The 15,439-nt window shown below is 46.1% G+C and overlaps 1 protein-coding gene across 1 annotated transcript in view; it reads left to right on the top strand.

Moving 5' to 3' along the window:
* The window catches only part of RANBP3 (RAN binding protein 3), a 44,693-nt gene that overhangs the window by 25,292 nt on the left and 3,962 nt on the right, over nucleotides 1-15,439 (top strand). The window contains exons 8-16 of the mRNA XM_065858379.2: nucleotides 691-794; nucleotides 3,925-4,044; nucleotides 4,679-4,782; nucleotides 8,053-8,131; nucleotides 8,959-9,061; nucleotides 10,861-10,985; nucleotides 12,578-12,698; nucleotides 13,258-13,400; nucleotides 14,857-15,037. Of these exons, the coding sequence (XP_065714451.2) occupies nucleotides 691-794; nucleotides 3,925-4,044; nucleotides 4,679-4,782; nucleotides 8,053-8,131; nucleotides 8,959-9,061; nucleotides 10,861-10,985; nucleotides 12,578-12,698; nucleotides 13,258-13,400; nucleotides 14,857-15,037 (1,080 nt within the window). The remainder of the gene's footprint in view (nucleotides 1-690; nucleotides 795-3,924; nucleotides 4,045-4,678; nucleotides 4,783-8,052; nucleotides 8,132-8,958; nucleotides 9,062-10,860; nucleotides 10,986-12,577; nucleotides 12,699-13,257; nucleotides 13,401-14,856; nucleotides 15,038-15,439) is intronic.

Genomic DNA, 15,439 nt, shown 5'->3' with positions numbered 1-15,439 from the left:
CTGGGCCTAGGGACCAGTTGAATCTTCAAGATACAATTGTATTTCTTAAGTTTGGTCATGTATATTGTGCTTATTGCATTGTCATGGAATTTGATCTAGCTAATAGAAATAGGAATGATGGAAAACTGGAAGTTAAAGCAAAAAGAAACTGTTCAAGGTGTCTGTGGCTCCTGCACTCTGTTTCCTCAGCCCCTCACCTTTTGTTGTTTGGATGTTCAGTTGAACTGCAAGAGAAGTAACTTAATGCTGAATCTGGCACAGAACTGCATGTTTCTAGTTGGATTTCTTGACGTGCCTGTTGGCGCAGCTTGGGCTTTACAGAGACTTAATACTGGGGTACAAATTTTCAGTGGGAATTCAAGTCCAAAGAGGAGCTGAACTGGCTGTGAACGGTGTTAGATTGGAGCAGGGTGCTTGTGTGAAGTTGTGTGTCTTCCAGCCCCTGCAGTATTTGTATAGATTAAGTGACTTTTTGCTGCCTTGGTTTTCTGCCTTTCAACTTTGATTCTGTTGAGAATTGCCAAATTGTGGTCCTTATGTCCCTTGCAAAATACTGTGGGAGCTCTCTAGTTTACACTGCAACATTTCATGGACTTGAACAAGACAACAGCATGCACTTTGCTATAGGAAACGTTTAGGACCATCTAAAGATCTAGAGAACTGATGTCATTTTCTCTTCCCTTGTTGCAGTTCTCAGCAGCGGCACCAACGGTGTAAATATCCCACCAGATTCTGCAGCCACATCGGAATCACTAAGCAACGCAACACTGAAGAGTTCGGACTCTGAAGACAAGGTGAGTTGGAGCAGGATCGGGAGGACACTCAATATTCACTGAACAGGCTGTTCTTTTAGCAGTGTGAGCACAGATTCACCAGTGACAGCCCCTTTTCTATCCATACTGTGTTATACACACTTGAGGTGCAGTAGTAGATTTTATACTGTCGTAATATTATACTATATTTATCTTTAACGCAAGAACAGCAAAGATGTACTGAGTCCACATTTAAGGATGGTTTTCTATACCTATTTTCTCTGAATTCCTACCATAAATATTGAATTCCTGTAATGTGGCTGCCTTTGTCCAGTGGGCTGACAGTTAGAATACTGCTTTCTGCACCGAATCAGATGGTACGAAGAAATCTTCCTCCTATAGGTTCGTCTCTTGCTCTGCATGCAGAGAGTGAGAGTTGCGACAACAACAATCCCCTGCCCATGGGGGATGGTTTTACTGGTGTTGTCTTGATTTCTAACAATTGGATGTGGAATGGTGTTGACTTGAGTGAGATATTTCATACAACCTCCCACAGCATCCTCCCAGCTGAACTGAGGGAGTGCGGTCTGGATGGGCGGGCAGTGAGGTGACTGCGAACTGGCTGAAGGGAAGAAGCCAGAGAGTCGTGGTCAATGGGGCAGAGTCCAGTTGAGGCCTGGATCCAGCGCAGTGCCTCAGGGGTCAGTGCTGGGGCTGTATTATTCAATATATTCATCAATGATTTGGATGAGGGAACAGAGTGACTGTCAGCAAGTTTGCTGGTGACACCAAGCTGGGAGGAGTGGTGACACTGGAAGCTGTGCTGCCATCCAGAGACCTGGACAGGCTGGAGAGTTGGGCAGGGAAACATTTAATGAACTAGAACAAGGGCAAGTGTAGAGTCTTGAATGTGGGCAGGAACAACCCCAGGTTCCAGTGTAAGTTGGGGAATGACCTATTAGAGAGCAGTGTAGGGGAAAGGGACCTGGGGATCCTGGGGACAGCAGGGTGAGCATGAGCCAGCACTGGGCCCTTGTGGCCAGGAAGCCAATGGTACCTGGGGTGGGTTAGAAGGGGGTGGTCAGTAGGTCAGAGAGGTTCTCCTGCCCCTCTGCTCTGCCCTGGGGAGACCACACCTGGAATCTTGTGTCCAGTTGTGGCCCCTCAGTTCCAGAAGGACAGGGAACTGCTGGAGAGAGTCCAGCGCAGCCACCAAGATGCTGGAGGGAGTGGAGCATCTCCCGTGTGAGGAAAGGCTGAGGGAGCTGGGGCTCTGGAGCTGGAGAAGAGGAGACTGAGGGGGGACTCATTCCTGGGGATCAATATGGAAAGGGGCAGTGTCAGGAGGATGGAGCCAGGCTCTTCTGGTGACAACCAGTGACAGGACAAGGGGCAATGGGTGCAAACTGGAACACAGGAGGTTCCACTGAAATTTGAGAAGAAACTTGTTGGGGGTGAGGGTGTCAGAGCCTGGCCCAGGCTGCCCAGGGGGGTTGTGGAGTCTCCTTCTCTGCAGACATTCAAACCCGCCTGGACACCTTCCTGTGGAACCTCAGCTGGGTGTTCCTGCTCCATGGGGGGATTGCACTGGATGAGCTTTCCAGGGCCCTTCAACCCCTGACATTCTGGGATTCTGTGAAGTGTGTGGATGGAAAGAACACAGGTGACTGAAGTGAATGAGTAACACACAAAGCAGCTTAGAGATTGGAGCACATAGTGGGTAAAAGTCCAGAAGTGGCAAATATTAATTAATATTAATAAATTTCTCCCAGGATATGGTGGAGGGAGAGCGCAGGTAATGAGGGACTGAAAAGCTTCAGCTGGCGGAAGAGGCATCTGAGCGCATTAAAAATTGTTTATTTGGCATCTTGAAAATAAAGTAACTAAACAGTTGCTTTCCTGTTCTATGCAAAGGGTGTCTGGCCCTTTTCCTGCAGGTACTGAGCCAGCATCTTTAAAATACATTGTCTGAGAGCATGAGGAGGGTGTTTGGGGATTTTGAGGGGGTGTGGGGTTTGGATGGACTTCTAGGGGTTGTTTTTTGTAGGTCCATTAGACAGCGGGTTTCTTTTCAATGCCACATTGAGCACAGAAGTAATATTGTTACCAGTGGCATTTTAGTGGAAATTCAAGTCTCAATTTTGATATCTGAATATTTAAGTGGAAAACTTCAAGTGTGAATGGATTTTAAGGTGTAGTGACGGACTACTGCCGCAATTAAGTAGCAATAAGTAAATTATTTGCATGGATTGGTATGAAGTCTGTGTGGGACATGCTGCTTACCTCTGTATGTTATCATAGAGACCCTCTCTACATTTTTAACACCCAAGAAGAAACCTCTTAAATCTAAATGTTAAGGATCACTGAAACCTAATTATTAAATACTATATAGCTTCATAACTGAACATTTGTGGTTTTACCAAGGAGTGTGGTGGGACATTCTTCGTTGTCGTGGCATTTGTAGTCGGCTTCATCCGCCTGAAGGTTTTTAGCACATGTCACTGGAGTTCCCGCAGTTAAATGCTGGAGTTTCTCTGCAGTTTTTGCCTGATAAGAGTGAACAGTTCTGTAATTAAAAGTTTCATTGTAGTAATTGTATGTGCAGATGTTTGGTGTAGACTGGATGTACCACAGAGAAATCTTCCCTGTGAGCGCAGGTCCCTGGTGTTTTGCAGTTGTATATGTGGCCGGTCTGCTCTTGTTAGAGCGGATCTGAGTCAGGGTCTTATTTTACTGGCAGAAAGGATTTGTCGTGGAGGTCTCTGTGCTTATACAAGGTAGCGGAGCGGGAACATTCTCTATCTGGTTGTTGTCCTGTGTCTGTGTTGTGACCTGGACCTGGTTGGGCTGGACCTTGTCTCCATGTCTTGAAAATCCCCAGGAAACTGCAGGAGCCCCACGCAACACAGAGAACAAAGCCTCGTGTCGTTTTGAACTCGATGCTGCTTTTTGGACCAAACGATTGTTGGAGATCCCTTTGAACTTCAACCATTCTGTGATTCATTAGGATGCTCTAAACAACAACAGAGAATATTTTTTAAATGTAAAATTTGCCTTGTAGCTCTGGAAACATCACTGGCCTGTCGTCGTGACTGTGTGATGTGTCATAACGTGGGTTTAGTTTAAAGAAACTCGATCACCCAGGCTAAAGGTTTCCATTTCTGTTCTTTAGGCAGCAGAGTGTCAGAAGAAGGAGTCCAGCAATGCTTCAGATGATGACAGCTCTGAGAAGGCGGAACTGAACGCACAGCAAGCCTTTGTATTTGGGCAAAACTTAAGAGATAGAGTTAAGGTAAATATGTGCTTGTCATCTCGACTAAGAGCTGATCTATTTAGATGAGGATCAGAGGCAATGGAACAGATCACTTGTTGGCATGAGTGTTACGCACCAATTATGAAGTACTTTGAAGGCACTGTATTTAACAGGGTTAAAACCTCCATGTACGTATGAAAAATTAGAAGCTGTGAGCACATTTCGGTTGGCTGTTTAATAAAGTAACCTTCCAGATATTTAGTAAATGACTTAATACTGTTTAGTAGCATGAGAAGCTTTTTCAAAAACAAATGCATCTGCTGCAGTCATGGGTGACGTCTGAAGCTCAGTGCGATATAATGTTTTCTCTCAGAATTGAGTTGAATTGTGCTCCTAATAATGAAGTTGAAATGTGTTCCTAAGGTGCTCCCATGCAAACAAGACTTCACAGAAACAGTGAGAAAATAGGGCCAAAAAATGGGTTCAAACCAGTGGAGTAATGGAGCTGGATTGTTAGTAGCACCTGTTGAAGAAAGAAAGTGACACACTGGGATGTAGGATTCCATTGTTTTACTGTAGAAAATGTGGATGGGACTTTGTCGTGGGAAAGAATGAGCTGAAAATTGTGTGGTGAGCAGTTGAAACCATCACTATGTACTTGTGGTTTTTCCAGCTAGGAGACGAGAGCAATGAGACAGGCGACGTGCAGAACGCCGCCCCCCCCGCCTCAGACGCACCTTCTGCAACAAACTATTTCCTACAGTACATCAGTTCCAGGTGAGACTACAGGGAAACAAACCTATGGAACAGTTTTCCTTATTTTGTGTTCAGAATTATTTGGATACAGAGCACGTAGGAACCCAGACTGCTGAAGAACGAGGGGGTGGAATTCAGGTCTGGGGAATTCTCAATTATCTGGTCAAGGGAAATGCATTTGACATATTTACTTGACCACATCCTCACCAAAATCTCTTCAGAAAACTAACACAAGATGAGAAAAGTCTTCTCACAAATGATTAGAAAGAAACAGCGTTAGAATAAATTGGGGGGTCATTAGGGTCAGTCAACATGGCTTCACCAAGGGGAAGTCGTGCTTGACCAACCTCGTTGACTTTTATGAGGACATAACAAGATGGATGGATGATGGCAGAGCGGTGGACGTGATCTCCCTTGGCTTGAGTGAGGCATTTGACACAGTCTGCACAGCATCCTCCCAGCTGAACTGAGGGAGTGCGGTCTGGATGAGCGGGCAGTGAGGTGACTGCGAACTGGCTGAAGGGAAGAAGCCAGAGAGTCGTGGTCAATGGGGCAGAGTCCAGTTGAGGCCTGGATCCAGTGCAGTGCCTCAGGGGTCAGTGCTGGGGCTGTATTATTCAATATATTCATCAATGATTTGGACGAGGGCATAGAGTGACTGTCAGCAAGTTTGCTGCTGACACCAAGCTGGGAGGAGTGGTGACACTGGAAGCTGTGCTGCCATCAGAGACCTGGACAGGCTGGAGAGTTGGGCAGGGAGAAATTTAATGAAATAGAACAAGGGCAAGTGTAGAGTCTTGAATGTGGGCAGGAACAACCCCAGGTTCCAGTGTAAGTTGGGGAATGAGCTATTAGAGAGCAGGGTAGGGGAAAGGGAGCTGGGGGTCCTGGGGACAGCAGGGTGAGCATGAGCCAGCACTGGGCCCTTGTGGCCAGGAAGCCAATGGTACCTGGGGTGGGTTAGAAGGGGGCGGTCAGTAGGTCAGAGAGGTTCTCCTGCCCCTCTGCTCTGCCCTGGGGAGACCACACCTGGAATCTTGTGTCCAGTTGTGGCCCCTCAGCTCCAGAAGGACAGGGAACTGCTGGAGAGAGTCCAGCGCAGCCACCAAGATGCTGAAGGGAGTGGAGCATCTCCCGTGTGAGGAAAGGCTGAGGGAGCTGGGGCTCTGGAGCTGGAGAAGAGGAGACTGAGGGGGGACTCATTCCTGGGGATCAATATGGAAAGGGGCAGTGTCAGGAGGATGGAGCCAGGCTCTTCTGGGTGACAACCAGTGACAGGACAAGGGGCAATGGGTGCAAACTGGAACACAGGAGGTTCCACTTAAATTTGAGAAGAAACTTGTTGGGGGTGAGGGTGTCAGAGCCTGGCCCAGGCTGCCCAGGGAGGTTGTGGAGTCTCCTTCTCTGCAGACATTCAAACCCGCCTGGACACCTTCCTGTGGAACCTCAGCTGGGTGTTCCTGCTCCATGGGGGGATTGCACTGGATGAGCTTTCCAGGGCCCTTCAGTCCCTGACACTCTGACTCTGGGATTCTGTGGAGCTGCCAATAGAATCCTACAGAGATCTGTGCTTTACTTGTGGTGTTCAATACTTTTCGTATATGATATGAATAAAAGGGAAGAATAGTTAAAAAAGAAGTTATTTGCTCATGGATAATATGCTTTTCAGAGCACTATAGAGGGCCCATGTGAATAAGGAAGAACCCAACTGTGGGAGGCCTTGGAGAGAAGAAATTTGTAGCTATGTGGAAAGTGAGGCAGCCAGGAGAAAGCTTGTAATTCCATATATACTGTGATGAACTGTGACAGCCGTCACTTAGGCTAAAATGTTGATATCACATTATATTAGCTCAGTAGTGGTCAAATAAATCAAGTAATGCTACAGAGAGTGTAGAAAACAAGAGAATTCCTTGCTACACGGAGCTGTGAATTCAAGTAATGCTGGAAAAGCACAGGGGAAAAATCCCACTGAGAGCAAAGCCGTGAAATAACTGTAGGAAAAGCACCGATGTGTGCTCGCCTTGTCCTCATATTCTGCATTTCTAAGGCTGTTCCCCACTGCACTGGGCAGTTTTGCAGTCGTAATCCCTTTGGACATCGAGCTCCTCGGGCGATGCGCTGGAGATGTTGGGAACACCAGGGACTCTGTGGGTACCAGGTCAACGTCCAGTTTTTCTAATTGCATTTGACAGCAATAACTTCTAACATGTGGGCTTCAAATACTAGAACATTTATTTAGATCTTTCGTGTGACATCTACCGCCATATCTCAATGGAGTCTTTCCTTTGGGAGGATTAATGGAATGTCAGTTGCCAGAAGCTTAGTTGTGGCATTGCCTTACAAATGCGTCTCTAAGTGGAGCTGGCTCTGGTTTCCAGAGAGATGGGAAGACATTATGGCAGTTCATTTGTGAAAGGAAAGCTTCAGTCCTTTGAAAATTGTGATCACAGCAGATGTCAGTAGATCATATTGAGTTCCCGCTTGGAGCTTGGAACTGTGGTGTTTAATTCCCTTAGTCGGCAAAACTTTCTTCCCCTGGGCATTTCCTCTGTTCTTTGGATCTCCTTGTTCAGAAGTAGCAGCTCTGCACTATTTGAAGCAGTTTAGTTCCCCTTAAACCCTCAATGACTTATGCCCCAATTTTCCAAACTTGGTGAGACTCACATAGGCTGATTTCAAGTGCTTTGCATTCTGCATATTCACCTAGGAAATGTGGTGATAAATAAAACAAATAAAAATGCTATGTGAGAGGATGATGCTTATTCTATAGGGAAGGTGTGAGGGCTGAGATTGATTGTGGAATGTGTTGGGGAGGCTGTAGCGTTGCAGCTCCTCTGATAAAAGGCATCACGTATCCCAGCTACCTTGGCTCAGTTAGGATATTGCGAGTGGTTTTACTTCCATTCTTTCTGTTTCTAAGAAAACTGACCTATAAACATGTTGTGGCTCAAGTTTGCATGTGTAGGAAACTATTTTTAATAAGTATGTTATATAATTAAGCACTAAGCCCTCTCTCAGCATTCAGTGTTGCTTGATATATAGTTTGAGATCTAAAGGGAAGATATTTAGTGACAAGATCATTTGTCACCACTCGGAGAACTCTCATTCTGTAACACCAGTATATGATCCCATGTTGTGAAGTTGAATTAGTTTTTGCTGTTCTTCCTGTGTCAAGCAGTGTTTAATTTTAAAGCTAGTACCTAATCCCTTGGTTTTTGAGGAATTTTACCAGCAGAAGATAAATGGATATTTTCCCGACTTCTAAAACCTGCTCTGTTTTTCCTTTTCCAGTGTAGAGAACTCTACGAACAGCGCAGACGCATCGAGCAACAAGTTTGTTTTCGGACAGAACATGAGTGAGCGAGTCCTAGTGAGTATCCGTGCTGCGATTTTGGGAGGACTTTGCACTATGGATCCTCACTCAGGAATTTTAAGAACCTTTAATTACCCTTCTCACTGGATGGCGCTTTTCTTTTAGCGGTTCCCCTTGCAGACAAGTTATTTTGTTAGGAGCTGTTGTCTCCAACAGCTCATGCTCTCCAGGATTTCCATGCCAACATAAGGACATTAATATAAAGCATTAATGCTTTGTCTGGAGTGCATGTGCTTCTCAAATCCAAGCACTTTATGGCACAGTTTGCTTCTTTAAATGGCTTTTTCAACATAAGCATTGGAGGGTGTTCCATGTTTACTGTCCTCCAAATTGAGAGAAGTTATGTGACGCCCCAAGTGATGGGATTTCAAGCCCAGCACTAAGGTGGGATTCAGGAAATTCTGTTTATTGGGTGCCAACCTAAGGCAAAACTTCTAGTGCCTCCTTGTTTCCTACTGTGGGTTTTACTGCTGTGCTGGTACCAAAGGGAAACGTTTCACGCTGGGTGTTCATACCTGTCTGACAACACGTGGTTCAGCCGGGTGTACCTTGGGTTGAACTGGAGCCGAAATGGGTTTGCTCTGTTGCACAATTTAAAATAAGGGTTGGAATGGGATGTCAGTTCAGGGGAAAATCATGTGAACTGGTTTTCAGGTCCCGCTGCACTTCAGCAGCAGGAAGGCGTTTACTGTGCAAGCGCGTTGTGTGCGGGATTCTTCTTTTGCCGTGTGGTTTATTGAACTAAAGCTTCCCGTAGTAATTGCTCATTAGTCTTGTTCTGCAAAATGAGCTCTTGTGTTTACCTCCTCCTCTTTTTGCAATAGAGTCCACCCAAATCAAATGAAGGGAGCACAGAGAGTAACAAGGAGAACGCTGCTACGGAGTCTGGGTCTGAATCATCTTCTCAGGAAGCCACACCAGAGAAAGGTGAAAAACAATACATTATTTTTAGGAATGGTTGTTATTTCTTGTTTAAATTATTGTATTTTTCAATATACCATGACTTTATAAAAACATAGAATTTTTATGTTGCATTTACTGCCTCCTGTACCCAAAGATTCAGGCTGGGCTGGGAGGTGCTGGATGCGATAGATTCTCTTGTGCTTTTGTCTTTAATATTAAACACATACAGGTTACGCTGTTTTCATGGTTGTTCTGCTGTTTCGGGAGTATCTTCAGGAGAACGAAAGTAGAGGGAATTAACAGAGCAAGTATTGGGACCTGCAGCCAGGAAATGTGCAGAAATGGGGCAAACTTTTGGAGGCCTGGATCCAGTGCAGTGCCTCAGGGGTCAGTGCTGGGGCTGTATTATTCAATATATTCATCAATGATTTGGATGAGGGAACAGAGTGACTGTCAGCAAGTTTGCTGGTGACACCAAGCTGGGAGGAGTGGTGACACTGGAAGCTGTGCTGCCATCAGAGACCTGGACAGGCTGGAGAGCTGGGCAGGGAAACATTTAATGAACTAGAACAAGGGCAAGTGTAGAGTCTTGAATGTGGGCAGGAACAACCCCAGGTTCCAGTGTAAGTTGGGGAATGAGCTATTAGAGAGCAGGGTAGGGGAAAGGGAGCTGGGGGTCCTGGGGACAGCAGGGTGAGCATGAGCCAGCACTGGGCCCTTGTGGCCAGGAAGCCAATGGTACCTGGGGTGGGTTAGAAGGGGGTGGTCAGTAGGTCAGAGAGGTTCTCCTGCCCCTCTGCTCTGCCCTGGGGAGACCACACCTGGAATCTTGTGTCCAGTTGTGGCCCCTCAGTTCCAGAAGGACAGGGAACTGCTGGAGAGAGTCCAGCGCAGCCACCAAGATGCTGAAGGGAGTGGAGCATCTCCCGTGTGAGGAAAGGCTGAGGGAGCTGGGGCTCTGGAGCTGGACAAGAGGAGACTGAGGGGGGGCTCATTCATGGGGATCAATATGGAAAGGGGCAGTGTCAGGAGGATGGAGCCAGGCTCTTCTGGGTGACCACCAGGGACAGGACAAGGGGCAATGGGTGCAAACTGGAACACGGGAGGTTCCACTGAAATATGAGAAGAAACTTGTTCCCGGTGAGGGTGGCAGAGCCTGGCCCAGGCTGCCCAGGGAGGTTGTGGAGTCTCCTTCTCTGCAGACATTCAAACCCGCCTGGACCCCTTCCTGTGGAACCTCAGCTGGGTGTTCCTGCTCCATGGGGGGATTGCACTGGATGAGCTTTCCAGGGCCCTTCCAACCCCTGACATTCTGGGATTCTGTGATTTCTATGATACTTGTAGTGAGTGAAATCCCGAGGCAGATATGTGTTGTATAGAGTGGGTGCAGCAAACCTGTTGCTTGAACCAAGAACGATTTGCTGGGTTCCACATTTCTGTGACACTTCACATTGGCAAGAATTTCTGGAAATCTTGGGAGTTATGAGCATCCTCCAGCAAACTGATAAATAAAATAGAAGTGGAAAATTAATCGTGCGTTACGTGTGGAGACACAGCTGGTAGCAGTGTTGGCACAGATGTTGGTGTCTATATGTTAGCAGAGGTATTGAATGTTGTATTTTTCAATAACTTACCTTTTCTCTCGTGCTTTTAAAACAAGTTTTAAAGACAAGCTTCGATTTTGAATCTCGATCCTATTTTTAATGTTCTATTACCGCCTGTCTTCTGTACTTTCTCCCCCAAATTCTGGTGGGTTTGTGCGAGATCTTTACCATTCTTACCAAATTACGTGCTCATTGTTCCTGAACTTCCATGTCGTTCAGCTAACAACATTTCGGAGTCGCTGGCGGAGTCTGCGGCCGCTTACACCAAAGCGACGGCGCGCAAGTGTCTGTTAGCCAAGGTCGAGGTGATCACGGGGGAGGAGGCTGAGAGCAACGTCTTACAGGTAAGAAACGGGTCAGGCCGAGGGGTGTCGAGTTGGTGGGGGTTTGTGGGTGTCCAGTGAACACACATCACCCCATTCCCTACAACTCAGCCGTCTGCGATATCTCTAATGTAGTTTCTTGGTTTAAACTGCAAATTTTGGCTATTATGGCAGAAATCTGGTTTCCTGTTGTAGCAGGAACCATAAGACAGTCCTCAGTAATTAGTCTTGCGGTACTCGGTTAAATTAGCCATGTTTCAGAAGGACATCAGGTTGTGATTTAAATCGCAATTAAAATCAGGAATCTGTTTGACATTGTAGTTACTTATTAACTTAAACACACTTAGTGACTTCAATATGTCCTTAAGAAAAACATACAGGGTTTTCATGTAAAACTAAGTGGTGTATTATGTATATATATATTTTTCTTCCTGTCTTTATCCTCCAATTTTAGTTTTTCTTCATATTTTTTAAGTTTCTCCGCACCTGAACTGCATTAATTTTTAAGGGTCGCTCTTTGTTCTTGCAGACGCAAGGTGCGCTGTGTCAGTAACTAACACATATCAGTTATTATCAGTATTATAACGCAAAATAATCATCTATAACACTTATCTTCTTGGATTTCTTTACCGGACTGAAAGATCTTTAAATAGTTGTTCTGGTCCTTCCCTGTTTCTGTGTAATTCAGAAACTCGTGGATACTGCTTATAATGAAGAGCTGAGTCCTGTTTCCCTTCCAAACCCACAACTTTTAGCGGTTATATATTTAATAGAGGACTGATTTGCATTAATGTGGTAACTTAACAGACCTCTCTCCTCATTTCTGTTCTTTCCTCTCTGCAATTTAATGCACTGGAATCCCCAATGGGACGTGTTCAGACAGACCTGTGTTAATGCTGCAGAAGTTGATTTATCCAGAGCTGGGTGTTGTGTGGTGGAGAACGTGAGAGAAACAGAGGGCAGGAACATGGAAATATTGAATATATTCTCTGCCTGGTTTGTAGGATGAAACCCCAGCGGTGACAATGGGGTTGGAAAGTAGAGATGGTGGGCAGGGTGATAAAAAGGGAAATGTCATGGGAAGCAAGAACAGTCCCACCATTAGAGAATACAAAACTGGGACTTTTCCAACCAATGATCCAATAAGGCAGGAAAATTCCTCGTGTTTATTCACAGTGTGGGTCAGGCTTTGAATTGATAACGAGCTAACACGTTAATTCATCCTTTCTGCCTTAATACAGCAAGAATTTTGCTTTGTTCCCATTGTGCAACAAATACCACCTTCAGTGGTGCAAAGTGCAACTAAGACTTAAAAGAATTGGTTTAAGACTATCAGTGACTCTTATCACAATGTTTCCTCCTGAAAGTTTGTACCTTATCTGAAAATTGTTCTTTGTTGATGAACACAGGTATTCTTTAAGAATATATAACTCTGTTAGGCAAACCTTCTCAAACCAGACAGTGTATTAATGACTACTTTGCTTTCCACAGATCTAACAGTTTAACATTCCAGTATGAAATCTGAATATTTTTAACCAGCTGTAGGTGATTAAGGATGCAATACATTATTCTTTCGATCAACCACCATGCTAGAGAGAGATTTTCCATTACAGATTCAGTGCAAGCTCTTTGTGTTCGATAAAAACTCTCAGTCGTGGGTGGAAAGAGGTCGGGGGCTCCTGCGGCTCAACGACATGGCCTCAACGGACGACGGGACGCTACAGTCTCGGCTGGGTAAGAGGAACCGGGGACGTGAGGCGCTGTCCTATCTCCAGCATCTCAACAGCAGTTTGGACCTTTCTCTTTAATTTATGACCATTTCCTCCAAAGAGAGTAGCATTTTAGATCCTCCTATTGTAGCAAATGTTCCAATGACTTCCCCTCCGCACCCCCATAAAAGCAAGCTGCAATTAGCAGCTGGCATATTTAATTAGAAATGTACAGCAATGTTCTTCAGGTCTGGGCTCTTTGCTCCTTGGGACAGATGTTTCTGTCTCTTTGAATAGTGCAGGATTGCTCAGACTGTCAGGAATGTGCATTAACCTGGGATTATCAGCTAAGATCCATATGTATTAACATATAAGACTTTAGACAAAATATCTTTAGACATGGCTGATTAACAGTCTGCATTCATCTCATTAATACTCGCAACAAGATTCCTGTTTTAAGGGCTTTCCCTTGATATTCGTTATAAAGAGACTTAAACATTCATGCAATGAAAAGCCATCTTGGCTGCTCTGAGCTTCCTGTTCTGCCTTTTCCCACCTAACTTGATGTTTTGTGTTGGCTTCAGTGATGAGGACTCAGGGGAGTCTCAGGTTAATCTTAAATACCAAGCTCTGGGCTCAGATGCAGATCGATAAAGCCAGTGAGAAGAGTATCCGGATCACCGCCATGGATACAGAGGACCAAGGAGTTAAAGTTTTTCTTATATCAGTGAGTACTGGGTTTTGGGTACATCTTAACCTTCTTCCCAAAATCAGCACTTGCTCGAACTGTAGTTGAGGTAACGTTCCCGTTCTTCCCCAAAGCCCATGGCCTTGGCAGACTTTGCTTTTCTGTAAAGCCTTAGTAGTTGTGAAGGAATTCCGTAAGAGGTTGTCCGAAGCATTGACTGTGGAGCCGTGGGATCTATTTCATGCCTATTGACACTATCGCTGTAGTGTAGGATTAATGCAAATCATTTTTTGATATCAAGGGAAATAGGCATTTCATAGATTCATATTTAATAGAATCATAGAGTCATAGAATCACTTCAGTTGGAAGAGACCCTCGGGATCATTGAGTCACACAGAATCACAGAATGGACTGGGTTGGAAAAGCCCTCAGAGCTCATCCAGTCCAAGCCTTGGTCCAACTCCAGTCCATTGACCAGATCATGGCACTAAGTGCCATGGCCAATCTCAGTTTCAAAACCTCCAGGGCCGGTGAGTCCAGCACCTCCCTGGGCAGCCATTCCAATGCTGACCACTCTCTCTGCACAGAATTGCTTTCTCATCTCCAGCCTCAATTTCCCCTGGCAGAGTTGAAGCCCATGGCCCCTTGTCCTATTGCTGAGTGCCTGGGAGAAGAGCCCAATCCCCCCTGGCTAGAACTGCCCTTCAGGTCGTTCTAGACAGTGCTGAGCTCAGCTCTAAGCCGCCTCTTCTCCAGACTGAACAAGCCCAGCTCCCTCAGCCTCTCCCCATAGGGCTTGTGTTCAAGTCCCTTCCCCAGTCTTGTTGCTCTTCTCTGGACCCGCTCCAGCACTTCAATCTCTTTCCTGAGCTGAGGGGCCCAGAACTGAACACAACACTCCAGGTGTGGCCTCCCCAGTGCAGAGCACAGGGGAAGGATCACTGCCCTTGTCCTGCTGACCACGCTGGTTTGGATACAGGACAGGACACCATTGGCCTTCTTGGCCACCTGGGCACACTGTTGGCTCCTGTTGAGCTTCCCATCCGTTAGTCCCCCCAGGTCCCTTTCTGCCTGACTGCTCTCCAGCCACTCTGTGCCAGCCTGGAGCGCTGCAGGGGTGGTTGTGGCCAAAGGGCAGGACCTGGTGCTTGGCCTTGTTGAACTTCATCCCATTGGAATCAGCCCATTTTTCCAGTCTATCCAGATCCCTCTGCAGAGCCCTCCTGCCTTCCAGCAGCTCCACACTCCCTCCCAACTTGGCGTCATCAGATCTTTTAAATTAAAGATCTTTTTAACATAAGCTTTGGGGAGGAATATCCTCTCACCATCAGAACTCAGCATCTCTAGCATCTTGCTGTGTAACCACAACCCACTCTGAGTTTGCAAAACCCTTTGTGAAATTCAGCATGCCTGGCGTTTATTATATACGCAGCATATTATTCCAGTGTAATTTCTTACACCTTTTTCTTGTTTCTGAACATTAAAAACCCCTCAGGCCAGCTCTAAGGACACGGGGCAGCTGTACGCTGCGTTGCACCATCGCATCTTGGCCTTGCGGAGTCGAGTGGAACAGGAGCAAGAGGTGAAGAACGTGGCGCCTGAGCCAGAGGTGACGCAGTCGAACGAGGAGGACAGCGACGACGACGTCCTCGCACCCACAGGAGCTGTTGGAAGCGGTAAGCGGGAAACACAACAGACTTTCCTCTTTTCCATACGGATTTCTCCGTCATTCTTTAAGGCAGGCTGTCCTCTCTGTGCTTATATGTTATAGATGTACTGGTGGCCTGTGGAGTAAGGCTCATTCATGTATTGTCTTTTTGAATGTGGCTGTTTCTTGCTTCTCCAGGCCCATAAAAAGGTGCTGCTTCCATCCAAGTGACATGTCACAGTTTAGCAGAGGTTTTCTGCGTTTCAGTTACTTCTAGTTTGATTTATGGGGTGGTCACGTTTCATTTTTGCCTTCAATACGGCCAAAGCTCACACGTAAAACCCGAGACGAGCGTCTTGGGCAGGCGGGATCAGGCTGCCCCTTGGGCAGAGTGGAAAAGCAGGAGGTTTGCAAAGGGAAAACAGCGTGA

The sequence above is a fragment of the Patagioenas fasciata genome, chromosome 27 (genome assembly GCF_037038585.1).
Source record: "Patagioenas fasciata isolate bPatFas1 chromosome 27, bPatFas1.hap1, whole genome shotgun sequence".
Lineage (NCBI taxonomy): Eukaryota > Metazoa > Chordata > Aves > Columbiformes > Columbidae > Patagioenas > Patagioenas fasciata.
This window is presented reverse-complemented; position numbering and strand designations above follow the sequence as displayed.